A 16,738-nucleotide genomic window follows, 5' to 3' on the forward strand; every position below is an offset into this window, starting at 1 on the left:
TCCTTGAGCCATTTCATTCTTGGTTAAGTTAGCATTGTGCCAAGCAAATGTAAAACACTGATTCTTTGATTCAGTGTTTTCTATTGTTCTAATTGCACTGGGGTGTGGGGAAGCAATCTCATGGGTTCCTTAACAGTGCTTCAGCACTGGCATTGCTGGCACTTCAATGAAAGAAAATCTTTTCAATACAATTTAGGGATTTCATTTCTCAATACACCAGTCACAGCAATGAATCAATACTTCCCCCCCAGCTCTGACAGTTCATTCTCCTCTATGCCACATCCATTACTCCTTTGACTGTGCCAGTAAACCAGATCCTTGAAATTACCTGGATTCCTACAAGCGATCTCAATTAAAGGTACCCTTTCCAAATGAGTGTGGGGAAGGAAGACAGAAAAAAGCAGCATAACTACTCAAGCAAACATGTGTCATTGTATCCAGACCTGTGAACTGAAGCTGACACAGATAAGTGGGATAACTTTTGGTGTTAATATTTTTTTCCACAGGTTAAATGCAACCTTTTTACGCTTACTAAATCTGTTAGGAAAGTTTTAATGTGAACAGAAAAAAAAAGCTACCTTCTATTTGAGGTACAAGTGCCTGAAAAGGAGTGTTATGATTATATAATCACATTACTATAATTGGTAATACATTGCTGCTCAGATAATGCTTTTTCTCATTTTCACTTTCATAATTCATTTACACAGATAAGGAAATCTGGATAGCTGCAATCACACATGTAGGCATCATTTCCTTTGTGGATAATGAAATTTAAAATTAAAAATGGTAGCTTACATTTGCTCATTAGCAGTCTACTTTTGGTACAGAGAAGATAGTTTACTGAGTAGAACATCTCTTACATGTGTAACTGCTGAGCTTAATTCTTTACCCACGAAAGAATGGAAGCTTCTAGACTCGCAATGTTAGGAATGCTTTCAGTGTTAATTAGGAAGCATAAGGAAACTGAAATATTTGTGATGGGAAGACAGATTTTTGTAAGAGGGCAATAATGCAAAAGCAGAGTTCCTTTAATGGTAAGGCTGGATTTAATCACAAAGTGAAGCAACAAAGGCTTTTGTGCTTCTGACACTTTCCTCCGAGGCAACTCAGCAGGGAAAAAAACAAAACTTCCAATTTTTATTTGTTATATACACTTTTAGCAGTGCTGAGTGTATAGTGAAAAGCCTTCAGCTACCTGTAAAAATGTGAGTACAGCATTTAAGACTTCAGCACTTAATGTGGTATATACTTCTGCTATTATACAAAATAACATACAATATTGTGTATATCATGCTAGCTGCATGCTGCACTATAAAGGAATGCAATTAAATTGTTTGGTTTAACTGGGGGATGGCATTAGATAAAACTGTCCCTTCCCATCTACCTCTCACTTCCTCCCTGTTCCCATTCCCCAAATCACTACAGAAAAACTGCTAAAATAAAACTTTAGATGATCCTGTACAACTGCTTTTTCTTTCAATGTCTAAACTCCCTCATCTGCACAAAGCTTCACAGTTGCATTAAACATGGTGAGATCTATTCGTGATGATCATAATACAAATTACAATCTGGTGATTTTATTGTTAAAAATAAATTTAATGACAAACCAGGATACAACTGAGTGCATGTTTGCTGAGGAGCCCATCCTGAGTTTGTCTATCTGCAAAAACATAACTCATTAGCAAGAGTGGCAAAAATCCAAAATCGTAGCAATAAATAGCAAATTTATTGCAATCTGTTTCTGTGTTACTACTATAGCTGCAGCCAAGTGATAGACAAAGGGAAGTAAACATGTTTCTTTCCTTTGGTGGGGGGAGAAAGGCAAAAAAAAAGAAGTGGAGCTTCAGGGAATGATTCTTGTCCTATCAGATGACTTGCTCACTTAGCAATCTAGAAAAGAAGAATCTCATCCAGTAACTAACTCTGAAAAAACTCCTTGACATAGCCCACTGTTCATAAAAAGGAGTGACCAATAAGCCTTAGCCAAATTCCACTGCATCTATGAAATTCTGTGCTCTTTTTTCACAACAAAGTAAATCTGGTTTGAGGTCTCATTTATTGTGTTGTAATTCAATAGCTTCCAATTATAGTGGTGTGAGACCAGAACCAGGCTAATTTTATTAAATTATGGATTTGATGGAGAAATCACAGGCTGAAATTCTATGGTCTATGCTCTATGCTCATGACATTGGCTGTATTATGTTAATTATGACACAAAAACTATTACATACCTTTTTCTCTCCTCATTCAAAAACCCCAAACTTATTTCACATTCTCCATTTCAGACAAATCTGTAGTAAAACACCACATTTCACCTGTAGAAATGAATTGAATGTTGTATCTTAACGTTTTCTTACATCTGTGAACGGCAGTCTTGCAAAGCTGTAAAATATTCAGATTGAACCACAAAATCCCATGCAGACAGGAATTGGAGTGCCTTTAAATGTTACTAGATTCTAGACGATTTGATAAAAGCAGATGACTGAGCAAGTAGAACCCATAGCTGGGCCACAAAGTACTTTTCTGCTGAGATAGAACTGCATTATACAGCTCCCCTTTTGTGAAAACCATCAACTAATTTTCAGAAGTGAATTATCATATGGAGATTTTTGCACTCATGCCCATGTATAAAGCTGGAATTGGTCCCATGCACGTGGTCGTCTGCCAACTTCAGTAAGGCATGGGTGCCAGCTAAAGACAGATTTAATATAGCTTGCACAGTGTAGAAAAATTTCAGTTCCATGCCAAAAGAACCATCATAATGTTAATCATTGTCAAATGATAAGAATGCATTTTAGTGTGAGAAATCACATCTGTTGTCACTTTACATTGTGGGTATGGAGCGTTACACAGTACTTTTCTGAGTCTATTTCAATGCAGAGTCACCTTACGTAAAGCTCCAATACTGTTTTTCATTACTGGAAATGGAAAAAATACAGTTAATGTCTAAAATTTCTATGAATTCTACCATTTCCTCAAGATTCTTCCTCTTGAAATCTTCTCCTACTGAATGTGTTGTCTCAAAGTATAAAGTTTCATTCTATTCTCTTGGTCATTCAATCTAAGAATATATTTGAGATTACACATATAAAGATAAACACTGAAGTGTATTTAAAAATGAAGTTCTGTTAATAATTATGTTTCCTTAAATAGTAACATGATTCAAGGACTTTGCAACTTCTGAGTCCCCTTCTCCCAAACCATCAAGATGATTTTAGCACTGAACCGATGATGAAAATGTTCTGAACTTACAAACTAAAAGGTATTAAGCAAAACTCAAAGGAAATCATATACTCTCATTAACTCATTATGCACTGTTTACATTTTACTTGCATCCTGTATCTGAATAAAAAGATATTTTAAACTACACAGAACGACATTCTGGATACAACCCTTTATCATAAAGAGAAGATGATCTGCACAGCATTAGAAGGCTAAATATGACCTCATGCTAAGACAAAACTGACCCTGTCATGTAGCCAGAATGAATCTGGTCAAAGCTGAATGTAAGTCAAGAAAGATATGGGTGACAGAGGTGGTTCCATAAGGCTTATGCCCACCTTAGCCACTTAATTTTTCCAGAAAGTAATCATAACACCTTGGTAGTGTTAATTAGTCTGTAGCAGGTAGCATGCAATGTTAATAGATATGCAAGATTCTACTGAAAATGCGGAAATATGATTAGAGGCCCAAATCAAAGCTAGGATTTTCTATAAGAATTCTAATACCATCTTTGTTCTAAACATCAGCATATGCTCTGTCATAGTTGTATTAAATTTATCACAATTTAGTCTTCTAAAAGGCTCTCTGAATACAAACTTTGGCTTAGCCTGTAAAGTGATATGAGCAACTCAGAAAGTTTGGATTGAGCTATAAACTATCGTAATCTTCTGGGACGCTCATATCCTGTGTTTACCTCATAGCCAGCTCTAAAACAGACTTGCAGCTGTTGTACATTCACTTTTAAACCTTTTTGTCCCTATCTGCTATGCAGGCAAACCATTCTTCTCTTAGCCAATGTTCAGGTTCATACAACACATGATCTACAACAGGGGCATAGGTGTTTTTTCTTGGAATACCAAAAACCAAAACATTACTGGTGAGGGAAAACAGAAAATTTGCTATATTAAACCAGAATTAGGAGTCATAAGGCTTGGGTCATATGTGTTCATGAACTGTCTGTTTGGCATCCTTGGAAATTCAATTTCTGTTTCACAGGACAGAAATATGCTACCAATCTTTCATTTCTTAACAAAAAGATCATCCCACATGACCTACTTAACAGCAGAAATCTACTAAGTATGCATCATACTTTTTTTAATTAGAAAGTATGAAACAGATTAATTATATACCTTCAGAAGTGGGTTGAACCAAAACGTTTTAACACTTCATGCCTAGTTACTTCTACACATTATGTATTTAAATATTTCTGGAACAGTAGGCGTGTTCTAGCAACCAAGTGGAGAGGGAATCCCTTTTTGACGTGGAACTCACACAAGGTACATAATGGCTAGCTGAACCACTGAAGAGAACAACTGAAAATAGAATTAAATATTTCTCTCTTGAAGGCAAAGCTTTGTCACAGTTACCACTAAATTATTTACATGTGTATGTTATTAATATTCTTCATTTTGACATGTCTTTGACAATTTTTTTTTAATATTTATAGAGAAACAAGCAATATTAAATCAATTACTTAGACAGGAACTTTGAAATCAAAAGGCTCAAAGAGCTGAAGTTTTTAACTACAGCATTTTAAGTTAAGAACGCAACATTTCTGACAAAATTTACATAAACCAGAAAGTATCTAGTAGAGATAATATTATTTGGAAGAGTATAAATTTTTTTCACTCCTTCTACATATATTCTTGACACTCTAAGCAATACTTCCTGTCATTTAATGATTGTAGTTTTCCTTCTAAAGGTAAGCGTACTATTTAACTCTATAAATAAAAACAGTTACACAGTTCTGAAAAGTCTTCATGAAGGGAACAGGAAGGAAGGGCTCAACATTTTCCATCGCAATACAATAGTATGCCACTCTTAAACGTATCAAATACATGTGCTGCCTGGAGAGATTGAGACAAATTCCTTCTTATTATTAACTTCAGTTTGTAACCAAGCTAAGCCTTACAGATAGTAGAAAGAAGGGGGAAAAACCCACAACTGACATTTTTATCTGTAAAACACATACAGATAAATACAATTTTTTAATAAATTAAAGAACTGTGAGTACACACACACATGCACACAATATTCACATGTAAATGAATTGGAACTCTCTTTTTAGTGCCAACTGTTTAGAATTAAGGCCAAGAGTCTGTTCGAGAAAGGTATAACACTAAAACAGGATTTCCTTGTCACAGCAGTATATTGCAGGGCTCCATCTTACTCTTACTCTCCATCTTACTGCTACTGACTGTTACAGGATTATCCCATAAAGCTGGTTTCAAACTTTAACTGACATTACGGCTGGTGAAGGTGTCTTAGTAGCCACTGAAACATATATTTCCTAGTACCCAACTATGAATACATAATCAGAGAAAACCTTCTGTGATACTTTAGCAGTTTTCTGTGAAAGAGAAATATCTAATTTCCAATTACCAATAAAATCTATGGTCTTTCTAGTTAAGTAAAAAAGAATTATATCAGAGTCGGTCAGTAATTTTCTTACTGAATTTTTTCTCTGATGGAAGTTTTCGGATTTTGTGCACAGCTTAATTTGCTCATTAAATTATAACTATCTTGGAGATTTCCAGACTACAGGAAGCTATTCCACTGGCTTGCTCAGATCTGTGCTCCAGGGTCATATTTGGCAGCACAGGGACTAGGATCACTGGTTTTCAAACAACCAGTTTACTGCTGCCTCAGTTTATGATCTGGGAAGTGGAAAAAAAAATCAGAAGGAGATGTTGATTCAATTTTTTCAAAAGACATTTCAGAATACTCATTCTTCTGAGAATTTAATCTTCATGGCCTTTTCAAGCGTTTTTTATGTATTTCATTTTCTTTGGAGCAGGAATTCTGCATTCCAGCCCACCCTAATGGAAATCAATGCCAATGATGTAATGCTTTTTGCACTGCAGTTGCCTGTGCATCAGAAAATAACACTGATAATAAAAAGGGACTGTCAAAAGGGACAATCATTTGCAGCTCCACCTGAGCTTGGCACATTTGGCATCTCTGCCAAACAGGTATCTTGGTTATCTTAACTGAATGTATTCGGGGTTAGGAAATACAGTGGCATTAATAAAAATCTTCAGAGGAAAAAAATTCAAGCCTTCATCAAGTCTTTAACAGAAATGGGAGGGAAATCTATTAAATATGACTAAATGGTGTAAGAGGTATTAAAAAGAAATATTAAAAAAAAACAGTAAATCAAATACAAAACATATAATTGCAGGTAAGCACAATATATGTTGTTGATTCTTCAATACATTCTGCAGAAAACACAGCAGAAAAAAAAAACAACAATATTATTTAATTTCAGTTTTCCCAGGCAGAAAACCAGTTCTGTATGGCAGATGAACAAAAGAAAGAAGCAAATACTACCCAGTAGTCTCTTCCTTAGTGTCTTTCTGGCATAAATTACACTAACAGTGTACCATTCAAATGTAACTGTCTTCAAACACTATTTATCAGAGAACTTCACAACAATTAAATGTCTGCATAATATTTATGGAGGCTACTTGTTTTCCTGGGGGCGCCAACAGTCTGAAGAAGGGCTGGGTCAAACAAACTGCAGCCAATGTCAAACAATAGATAATGGAGTGTAAGCACTTGCATAGACAAACATCTGCCTTTACATCTCCCTCTGTTAAATAACACTGCATCAAATAATATCTGCATTATACTTGAAAGGTTGCACTGCTGGAATTCAACAGTCTCTAAAGCTGGAAAAACTCATTAAATAAATAGCAGCAAAACCAGGCAAAAGTGCTGAATGACTGATTACACACATTTAATTATGCCATCATGAAGCAGCTATGAGATCAGTGAGGCAAACTTGAGAAAAAGTACATTCTTTTTAGTTTTCTTTTTAATAAATAACTAAAACTTTGAAGGTATATTTGTAGAACTACTGGTTTGAAAAAAGTAAAGCTTCAATGTATGTTTTACATTTTGATGTTCTCCAGATGATACCTCAAGGTATCATCTTCTCTGGAAGGTCTAAAATCAGAGGTATTTACCTAAATTGCCAAATAGAAAAGCAACTTCAGAATCCCATTTTTATTTCATTATTTTAGGACACTGACTCAGATGAGCATCGCTTATCATTCTGAAGAACTCATATAAAACTTCATGACTGTCCAGATTCATTGTACAGCCCATAAACAGCACAACGGCAGCTAATGAGTACTCATTCACAGGGCATTCAGGTCAAGAAGAATCAAAATTTAAGATAGCAGTTTCCACCTTTTTTTGATTGGCAGACACCCGAAATATTGCCAGTGGCTGCACAGAGTTTTATGCAACAAAGGCAAACAATAGGCTTAGGAAGGTTTAGATTACAGTTCTGCAACTGCTGGCTATAGATTACCTAGAAGCACTTAACTGATTCAGTTGAGGTGCAAATGCGTGATTACAATTGTCTTGAATTAGCCAAAGTACACAACACAGACGTTTATACTGGCCTTCTTTCAGGCCAGCTTTCTGTTGGCTACAGGAGCACAGATATTATCTGATGCATCATAAAGCTGGAGTGACGCAGTACTTGATCTTCATAAAATCTGCTAGTTCAAAGTTAACCTTTCAAAATTGCTGGGACTAAATTGAACCCTCAGGACAAGTTCATATCAGATCAACAATTTCTGTCATGTTTTGATCGCTTATTAGATATTTTACAATCAGATTTATGGTATCACAGAATAAAGACTTAAAACATGAGCAGCTTAAGATTGTGACTATTTTGTTGGAAAGCTGCTCAAGCAGGACAATCTCCTTTCACTTCAAGTATTCCCACCCTCAGACAACTTCCTCCATTGTAAGGACCCAACTAGGCATGGAAACACAGAAGGAATCCAAGCTAGGAGCTGACTGAAATTTAAATTTATCACAGGGTTTAAAAAAAAAAAGTAATATTATGGGTTTATTTTAACACAGAAGAAATCCCTGCATGGGATCAAAATCAGTCATACTAGAACAGCTAGGAAAGATAGCATGGAAGCAGCAATGAGAGTTGGGAGGCAAAAATTAATCAAGAGAAACAATTTAATCCGTGATGGCCACTGAAAAAGTTCATCTTTTAGGGACCACTTGGCTGACAAACTCCCTCAGCTCACAAAAGATGAGATTGGAAATCACTTTGCTAGCATAATCCACGGGAATAAACACAACATGTCACACTAAAAGTATTTGACTTACAAAATTACATAGGCTGGCCCACAGTATCACCCAAACTTTTAGGAGTAAATCACATACTCCTTTAAGTTCACTATTCTTTGTATATATGTATTCAGAGACTATATATCTATGTCCTGAGCCACAGACCACTCTGCAACCAGTTGCAGCCTTTAACAGATACGGAATGCCTTTAGTAGTTCTTTACAAGTAAATCTAAGCAGTTTTCTGAAAGAAAAGAAAGACTGGGTAGAAGGTTTGCTTCTTCAAGTTTGCAACACTGCCTAATTGTAAAGCTTTATGGACCATGAAAAGTGAGTCACTTCTATCATCAGCTGTAACTTTATAACTGATGTACTTCATTTCTGTTCAGCTTCCCATAACCACAGCAGAGTACATTTTTCTCTCTTAAATATTTTAGTCACAACTTCTCAGTCTTCTCTAGCTCTTTAGTAAAAATAAAGGATTGACTTTGTATTTCTGACCTCCTCTGTAGCTGCTCTATACAAGGGCTTGTTTTAAAAGTTCCATAAATTGCATTGGTGACCCTCGACTGTAAGAGAAGAAAGAAAAGGAACACCAAAAAAGCTCCCAAACATCTGCTGTCACTAAGGGAGATTAAGTACTCCACCACTCTGCAGTCTGTGGGTCAAGCTTAGCCCATTTGGTTGGTTTCTTGATTTTGCTTCCTTTTGGGGACTTTGAATGTTTTGCTTGGTTTTCTGATAAAAAGAAAACCTGCATGCTACGTACAACAACACAGCAGCACTGGAGGACTTGCTACCACACAGTAGATCTAAGAGCTTTTTTGCACACTTAATTTTCTAGTAGTCTCCAGTAAATGGGAGCAGAAATAAATGCAACTGTTTTGTTCTAGACATACTCCAGAGATGGTATCAGGAGTAAACCAGATCAGATGGCAATCACAAACAGAACAGTACTAAATGCTTAGATCACTCCTAAATGATTATTTTGACATCTTACAGGAAAACGTCTGTCAGACACAATTTTGATAAACCTGAGGTTATGTTTCTCTTTCAGATGCATGAAGTGGAAGCCTATTTTTATTCTAACTTCCACCAGTAACTATGTAATTTCAGTATTTAGGCATTTGCATTTTTCCAATGCTATATAATTAGCAAGACAAAAGACCTCTTTTTTGCCTATCCAGATATTTTGACTTCATTCTCTTGTTGAGGTGGTGCAGAAACTAAGAGGTATATGTGGGAGGGCAGCATGAACTCTGAGTTTTTGACCGATAGCTCTGAGAAACTGCTAACTGTTTTGTGCAGGCTTCAATGTGTACCAATTAAATTGGAGAATTAAGTTTTTGAAAGAAACATTTCTAATAACTGGTTGGCCTGCCAGGCAAGCAAGGGCCCCTGCACAAGTGGCTGGAAGGAGTTAAAAATAGGAGGAAAGTAATTATTTGTGTAGTGGATTATATGCAATCTCTTTCTAAACAGAGATCTGAACTGAACATTTATAAGTTAAATAGGGACAGAAAGCATATTTTAGGAAATCTTAGAAGTGTTTGATGTAGCATAAGTATAGTCAGAAGTCTAAGCTAACAAAAAAACACAGTGTAGAAATTTGAGACTTCATTTAATTGCAGTTTAGCAGTCAGCTTCTCAAAATGTTATCTTTAATCTCCTTTGCAGTGTTCCTAGATAAAATACTTAATTTTAATTGCAAGCGTAGGTGAACAGTGTATGTACATTTAAAGGTCTACAAATGAAGAATTTCAATATTATTCTGCATTATTTAGGGATTGTGAGACCTGTAAAGACACACTGCTGCTGTTCTTAGTCATATAGGCGAATTATGGCTTGTGCACTACTCCTTCAATTTGCAATCATTTCTAGTAGAGCTTGCTATAAGCACAGCAATTCACCTACCCACAGTAAATTGGAGGATTAGCATTTACTCTAATCCATCAAAAGCACTGATACATGCCACAAATTTCAGTAAAAATTAGTACGAATGAGAAAATTAATTCTGTGACTCCTGTACATGATGATAATGGAAATACCACTGTAACAGCAAAATAATATCATTATTCTAATTCAACTGGATAGAAGAGTTCTCTAAATTGGTAATAAGTAGCTAAAATATCTACAGTCATTGAAAATTGTAACATTTATCATATTATAAATTTAGATACATATTTTTAAGTTACAAAGTTATAATTATAAATTATTTATCTTGACTACTCAGGAGCAGAAACAGACTTTAGTTTCAAAAATCAAAAGAAGCCATTCACAATTTATAATGGAACAATTCTTACTGTAATTATAGCTCTAATGGGATACATATCAATCAACAGGTAAATCATTATATAATTTCTTCAATTTTCTGTTCAGAGCATTTCTGAAATCATATTTGACAAATAACAGCTTCAATTTTACATAAATTCCTTTTAGAAATAGCTGTCATTTGGATTACTTTTAAGAGCTTAAGATTTTTCTTTAAAGAAAAGTTTTCATATTAGGAGAAAGTAGAAATAGGCAACATTATAAGAAAAAACTACTTGAACCGTATATCCATTTGTTCCTAATGTATTTAGCAGTGACTGACAATTTCTGTCTCGCCATTTTTTGATAGTTATTCACCTGTAATTCTAGCTCTTCTCTCTTTGACTGTTCAGTTCTTGAATATATATACCTTTTTAAGACAAATTTTCAGTTTTGATAATTCTAATCTCTTCAGTTAACCTTTACTGAACTTCATCGTTTAGTCAAATTGAGCATACGTAAAAGGACAATAAGCAAGCAGAAATACCAAAACCAGTATAAAATAAAATGTGAACAAGAAACTTAGAAGAACGAAAGAAAGACCTCTTTGTCATATGCTTTTCTGGAAACTGTTCTATAGCTCGTCTATCCGCATCCATAGATCTGGTGAAGGAATGACTATGTGACCTTTCCTAATTGAAGTTACTGATCCTGGTGCCTTTTAGACTTAACATGCTGCTAATCTGGATTCTTTTTGATACCTTTAAAAGCATTCTCTCTTCTGGTAATTCAGCAGGTGTGGAGGAAGCAATTCCTCTACTTTCCCTGACATCAAGCCAAGTTTCCTACAAAATATGTATGTATGCAATGCTAGGCTTTTGTCACTGCAGCATTGCAGGATCAAAAAATTGGGACTGCAAGTCAGTCTCTTTTAGTGTCTAAAACAGTTTAGACTCTCCTTTCTGCAGAAATCAGGGTCTATTATGTTGGATGTGGAGGAAAAGGAAGGTAAGAAGGCAAAGAAAGAAGCTCACACTTTTTCTCAAATCCCTTCTGTCAACCAAGTTAGCACAGATTTGGCTTAGGACAGTGATGGCAGTAACACATATTCTCTTTTAAAATCAGTAACAATTTAATAAAGTAGCCTATTCTAGCCACATGTGAACTTCAATCCTCCAAATGCTTGGGACCTTGGATTTTAACTTTTTCCATTGAGAGATTTTCTGGCCTCTTAGAGACAATTCTAGCAATTATGCAGCTCTATGAAAATCAAGTTATCTTCTCATTAGTGTATTCAAAGCTCAGAAATGGAACTTTGCTACTTGCAAAGAATATGCCTACCTGCAAAATAAGATTGGGAGGGGGGAGGGTCTGACTGTTCTATTGGTGACATTGAGTGAAGCTGCAGACAGCCAATGTACACAATAAACAGAGAGCACACCTTTTCACACAATATTGAAGAACACAGAGTTAAGACAAGTCTACCTGCAGATTAAGAATATCAAAACTGTAAGACCAGAAAGCATACAGAGCTCTGCTTTAAATCTGGTTCTCTGGGTTCTCAATCAAAACATTTTCAAGAAGCTGCTTCTCTTTCGGGTATCACTACCATGCTCTATCAGCATCTGAAGCAAAACTCTCCTAAGCAGCAAATCTTCTGGTCCTGTTGACACCAGAATACATATAAACTGAAGACTTAGTTACTGTTTAAAGATTCCATCTGACAGAGAATGAAAGGCTAAGGAGAAAAAGTGTGATCAGTGGCATTTAATGGTCTGAGTAGGGGCCCCTCGGCCGGACTCTGGCAAGATGTCTTCTGAAGTGGAAGGTGTACAACACTCCCTTTCAGTCTGGCAGCTGGAATTCCAGAAGTGGCTTGAACAGCTTTTGTTTTTACTTTTCCACGTAACAAAGAATTATAAAAGCCACACTATTATATGAGTTATTTAGCTGTCACTTGCTGTTTTTGTTTTCTGCATGAAGTTCAAAACATTAGAAGCTCACAGCCTGCATAGTGAAAATGTCTTAATTCAAAGACCAGAAGCTCCAGTCAAGACAGAAAAGTACATGACTCATTTTCACAAGTAAGTCCTGCTTTAGTGAGCTTGTGTTTTATAGACTCAGGCATCAACAAACTAGCATCAATACCCCAGATCAAGTTATTCATTTCAAATTAATCTCTTCTCTGCCATATAATCCCCTTCTTTTCAGCACTGCTACAACTGCAATGTAAAAAAAAAATAGATTTGGATTTTTATTGGCCATGCAGAAGGCAGAGTTTGGCTGTAGGGCCACATGGACCTCATGAAAGCTAGGTATGGCTTTAATTTTATTCAAAACATTCAAGACTTTATTGCAGCACTTAGGGAGAGCAGTAGGTTAGCAAGGTCTATGCAAGCCTATAGAGTACAAAGTCCATAGAAAGGCCCTTTCATTCATTCACAATACCCAGCTTTTCTTACTGGGCATTCAAATAAGGATTTTCATTTATTCTTAAGCATATTCAGCTCAACAGTCTTACAGAACAGTCTGCATTTACAAAAATAAAAAACACCAATAAACCAACAAAACCACCCCAAGACAAATGAGGTTAAATGCGTATGTAATTCTGAGCCAAATCCCTGATTTAATGTCTATTATGCAAAAAGTAGAAATGCTAACAGAAAATAAAACCTCATTTTAGGTAAGGACATACTGTGCAGTTTTTAAACACTATCTAGATAGTTGCCTACATGAAATCCAATATGCTTTCAGAAATAATTACCTGCTTGCAGGAAGATAGCACTTTTGACGCAAAATACTCTATAAAACTGTATTGAAATCACATGTATACATTGATAAAAACTCTGTAGGCTTGTGAACTCTCAGCAAGAACAGATTTAGCTTCAGAATTCATACCATGTCTTTACTTCAGTGTAGATATACTGCCATATACTACTTTTAAAAAGTCAGAAATTTGGACTGCAACAGACTCAGTTTCACTAACAGTTCCCCTCCCTAAGATGAAACAATTCTCCTGACAATTTATAAAATTATTCTTCCCAAGTCAGATTATCTGTGCAGTAACACTTCTCTGTCCCTCTTCCCTACGGCATACAAACATCCTTCAACTTTGATATCCCTGCATCAGCCAAATTAATGCTTTCCCTTAATGACTGATGCTTATACTACAAACTGTGCACAGGCACCTGCTCTGAAAAATTAAACTCTTTGAAATTTCCCCATACAATATTTATTATATTAACTAGTGAGCGATTTCCAATAGAGTAGTGAATAATTAAAATTAAATCATTGTGAAGTCTGAAAAACAGCCAGCTGAGCACATATCTAATAATGTAACCTGTTTCTTTTAAATAGAAGTATTTTAGCACTGCCTGTCCTGCAGTCACAATAGTCATGAGGTTAGCACTAACCTGCCAAAGATGCATGGTTTTCAAACACTCAACCTCCATTTGATTTTGATATACCACAAACTCCGACTATTGTTTTAACTACTCCTAAAGAAGCACGAACCTTATTTCCTGGAGCTGATGCACTGACTGTCACTAATGTTTAGTTATTTACATTAGTTTGTTTAATGAAACCGTTCCAGAGGCAGCTGAAAGGAAATGTTTCAACCCAAGAGCCCAACGATAACAGAACTTACAGAACAAACAAAAGGAGCAGCTTAGACCCTACACAAATGGAAGTCTGCACAAACTGGTGGAGATCTCTAGACGCAAAAACTCGGGGCAAGATGTGTAGCCTCAGAAAATGATCAAAATATTTGCTCCACTATGTACGCTTTGGGGTTTCTAGGGGCAAAATCATTCCCAAAGTGCATATCATAGAGTGATGAAAGGATTCAGAGCAAATATTCAAATGCATATCACAGAGAAGTTCCGATATACCCCTGGCCACAACTGAAAAATGACTTTCCAATGAAGCAAACCAACTTTCCCTTGAAAGAAAACAGATGATGGAAACTCCCCTTCCCATAGCCAGCTTCAGCCTCTACCCAATACATAGAGGAACTAGGCAGTGCCAATGCATCTAATCCTCTTAGCACTGTAAGTAACCCGTTTTCTTTCAACAGCTGAGGCACTGCATTTCAAATCTTTCCAGCAAAAACAATATTGCAATTTCCTTGCTTGCAAATCAACAAATGTAACATGTATTTATTTGTAACATCCGAACACCAGCCTCCAGGACAAACACCACACAAATACTTAAAAAGAAGCGCTGAAGTTTAAAGGGTTTAGAACACACTAGTTTAAGGGAGTTTCTCTCTTGACAGGTTGTAGATGTTTATTTTCTGATGATTTGCACCAAAAGTCTACAGTGAAAACTGCATTTGAAAGGAGTGACTTAGTCGCCGCAGCAGCATAGTAGCTCCTTCAAATAGTCTTTCAATCAGCTTTCAGCATTGCTGAGCACAAAAATAACTGACAAAAAACTAGAGACATAGCATCCTCCTAAGAGCTAAGCACCTTTTAGTATAGACTTTTTGAGATTCAGCAATCTCAAAAGGCAAAGTATGGATACCTCCTGTGGAACTGCAATAATACACTTACCTATATATACTGAAAGGAATGATGAAACAGCTCCAGCAATGCTGATTCTGAAGATAACATTTACAAAATCATATCAGAGCTATGGAAGTGTTAATCTGAAAAGACTTACCTGCATTTCAGTTTGGATAACAACTCTCATTAAATATATATCTTTCAAATGAGGTGAATGAACCTTATACAAAATCTGACATTAATCTAAGCAGCATCACATATGAGAGTGCTGTACTGTGTTATGAGAGCAAATGCTATTCAAAGCTTAGCGATAACTCTCCCGTTTGCTAATTAGTCATTTTAACAAACAGATGAAAAGGATCTTTCTCAGGGAACAGAACAAAAGCCAAGGAGAGAAGCTACTCACATTCCTTTGAGCCGTTGCCACATTTTCTCTGCATGTCCTCCTATTTGATACTTTATAGAGGTGCTTTCCAGTTCCCGAGTTGTTTCCGTCGCTCGAGCCCCCATCGTTATTGTCCTACAGTGATACAGTTACAGTCAGGCTCAGCAGCAAGTAAAAGCATTCTTTAGTCCACTACAAATGTCAGAAGATCCATGCATGTTAGACAGGAGCTGCTGTCATTTCAAAGCACATCAGAATTGCAACAGCTGAGGGGCGATCCTCCCTGAATCGCTATTCACTTTGATAGACAATTCCACTCTCTCCCCCCACCTCCCAAGCACAGAGCAAGTACACACAGCTCCTCTGACCTCACAAGTCTAATCCATACGGGTGAGCCAGCTACTGTACTACTGACTGCTCAAGCTCCTTTCTCATGCACTTTTTCGGCTGTAGGAATATACACAGAAGCACAAAAGATTCCTTAAAATGGACTATAATTCACTGCCATGCAGGATAAATGTGAATGGCTTTAAGAAATCCAGAAGAAAGGCTTGTTTCTGCTCTGCAGGTTGGAGAAACAAGCTGCAACAGAAAAGCAGATGGTAGAAGCCAGTATCAGCCACATCAGCCTACAAAGAGTGAATGTTCAAATGCCAGAGCTTTCCTCTCTTTAGTTGATCCTGAATTGTTTCTTAATGAATAAATATCTACCAGCCTCTCAATAAAAATATGACTGTACAAATGCTAAGTCGGCAGCAAAGACATGTATAAATCCCTGCAGAAGAGATATCAGAGAGCTCTACAGGTTGTTATTGAAGGAATACGCTGTAATGATGACTATACACCTTCTCCTAGCAACTCCACACAGTAGGTAACTGTCAATTTAACTGGTGGAAAATGCAGCAGCTGCAAGACAGCCCGCTCAGCGAATCCTTCGGGACAGCAGCATGCGTGTGTCAAAATCTGATGCTGAATTGTGCGTGTCTGCCAGCAAAAAACAATTCAGTGCATGCAAGCAACAAAAGGGTTGAGGAATAAACAGTATGCCAGCCATGCAGCAGATTGCCAGCTCTGCCTTTCAAGTGAAAACCTAAGCAGCTAGTTGTACAGCCAAAGCTGGGTTTTGGAGAGAGCAAAGGAGAGGATTTCCTTACTGCTTGCACAGACGGGTTTGCAGAGCAGCTCCTGTACGCTGTAAATAGCACCTGTCTTTTTTGGTGAGTCAGTAACAATCTTCATCTCTGAAGCAGCAGCCAAATAATCAAATATACCAC

At 36.6% G+C, this 16,738-nt stretch overlaps 1 protein-coding gene across 4 annotated transcripts in view; it reads right to left on the reverse strand.

Annotated features, from left to right (window-relative positions):
- PDE1A (phosphodiesterase 1A) overlaps nt 1-16,328 on the reverse strand; it is a 157,201-nt gene extending 140,873 nt beyond the window's left edge. The window contains exons 1-2 of one of the 4 annotated variants that reach the window (XM_061455098.1): nt 16,310-16,328; nt 15,486-15,599 (exon numbers count right to left, since the gene is read on the reverse strand). In XM_061455098.1, the coding sequence (XP_061311082.1) occupies nt 15,486-15,589 (104 nt within the window). In that variant the 5' untranslated portion in view covers nt 15,590-15,599; nt 16,310-16,328. Of the gene's footprint in view, nt 1-15,485; nt 15,807-15,832; nt 16,282-16,309 lie in introns of those variants that run through there. The other 3 variants (XM_061455089.1, XM_061455123.1, XM_061455144.1) reach the window with 3 other exon arrangements.
- Nucleotides 16,329-16,738: the final 410 nt, after the last annotated feature.

Source organism: Pezoporus flaviventris, unplaced genomic scaffold (genome assembly GCF_033815535.1).
Source record: "Pezoporus flaviventris isolate CSIRO_AGI_PZ_B2104156 unplaced genomic scaffold, CSIRO_AGI_Pfla_v1 ptg000001l, whole genome shotgun sequence".
NCBI classification, from domain to species: Eukaryota; Metazoa; Chordata; class Aves; order Psittaciformes; family Psittacidae; genus Pezoporus; species Pezoporus flaviventris.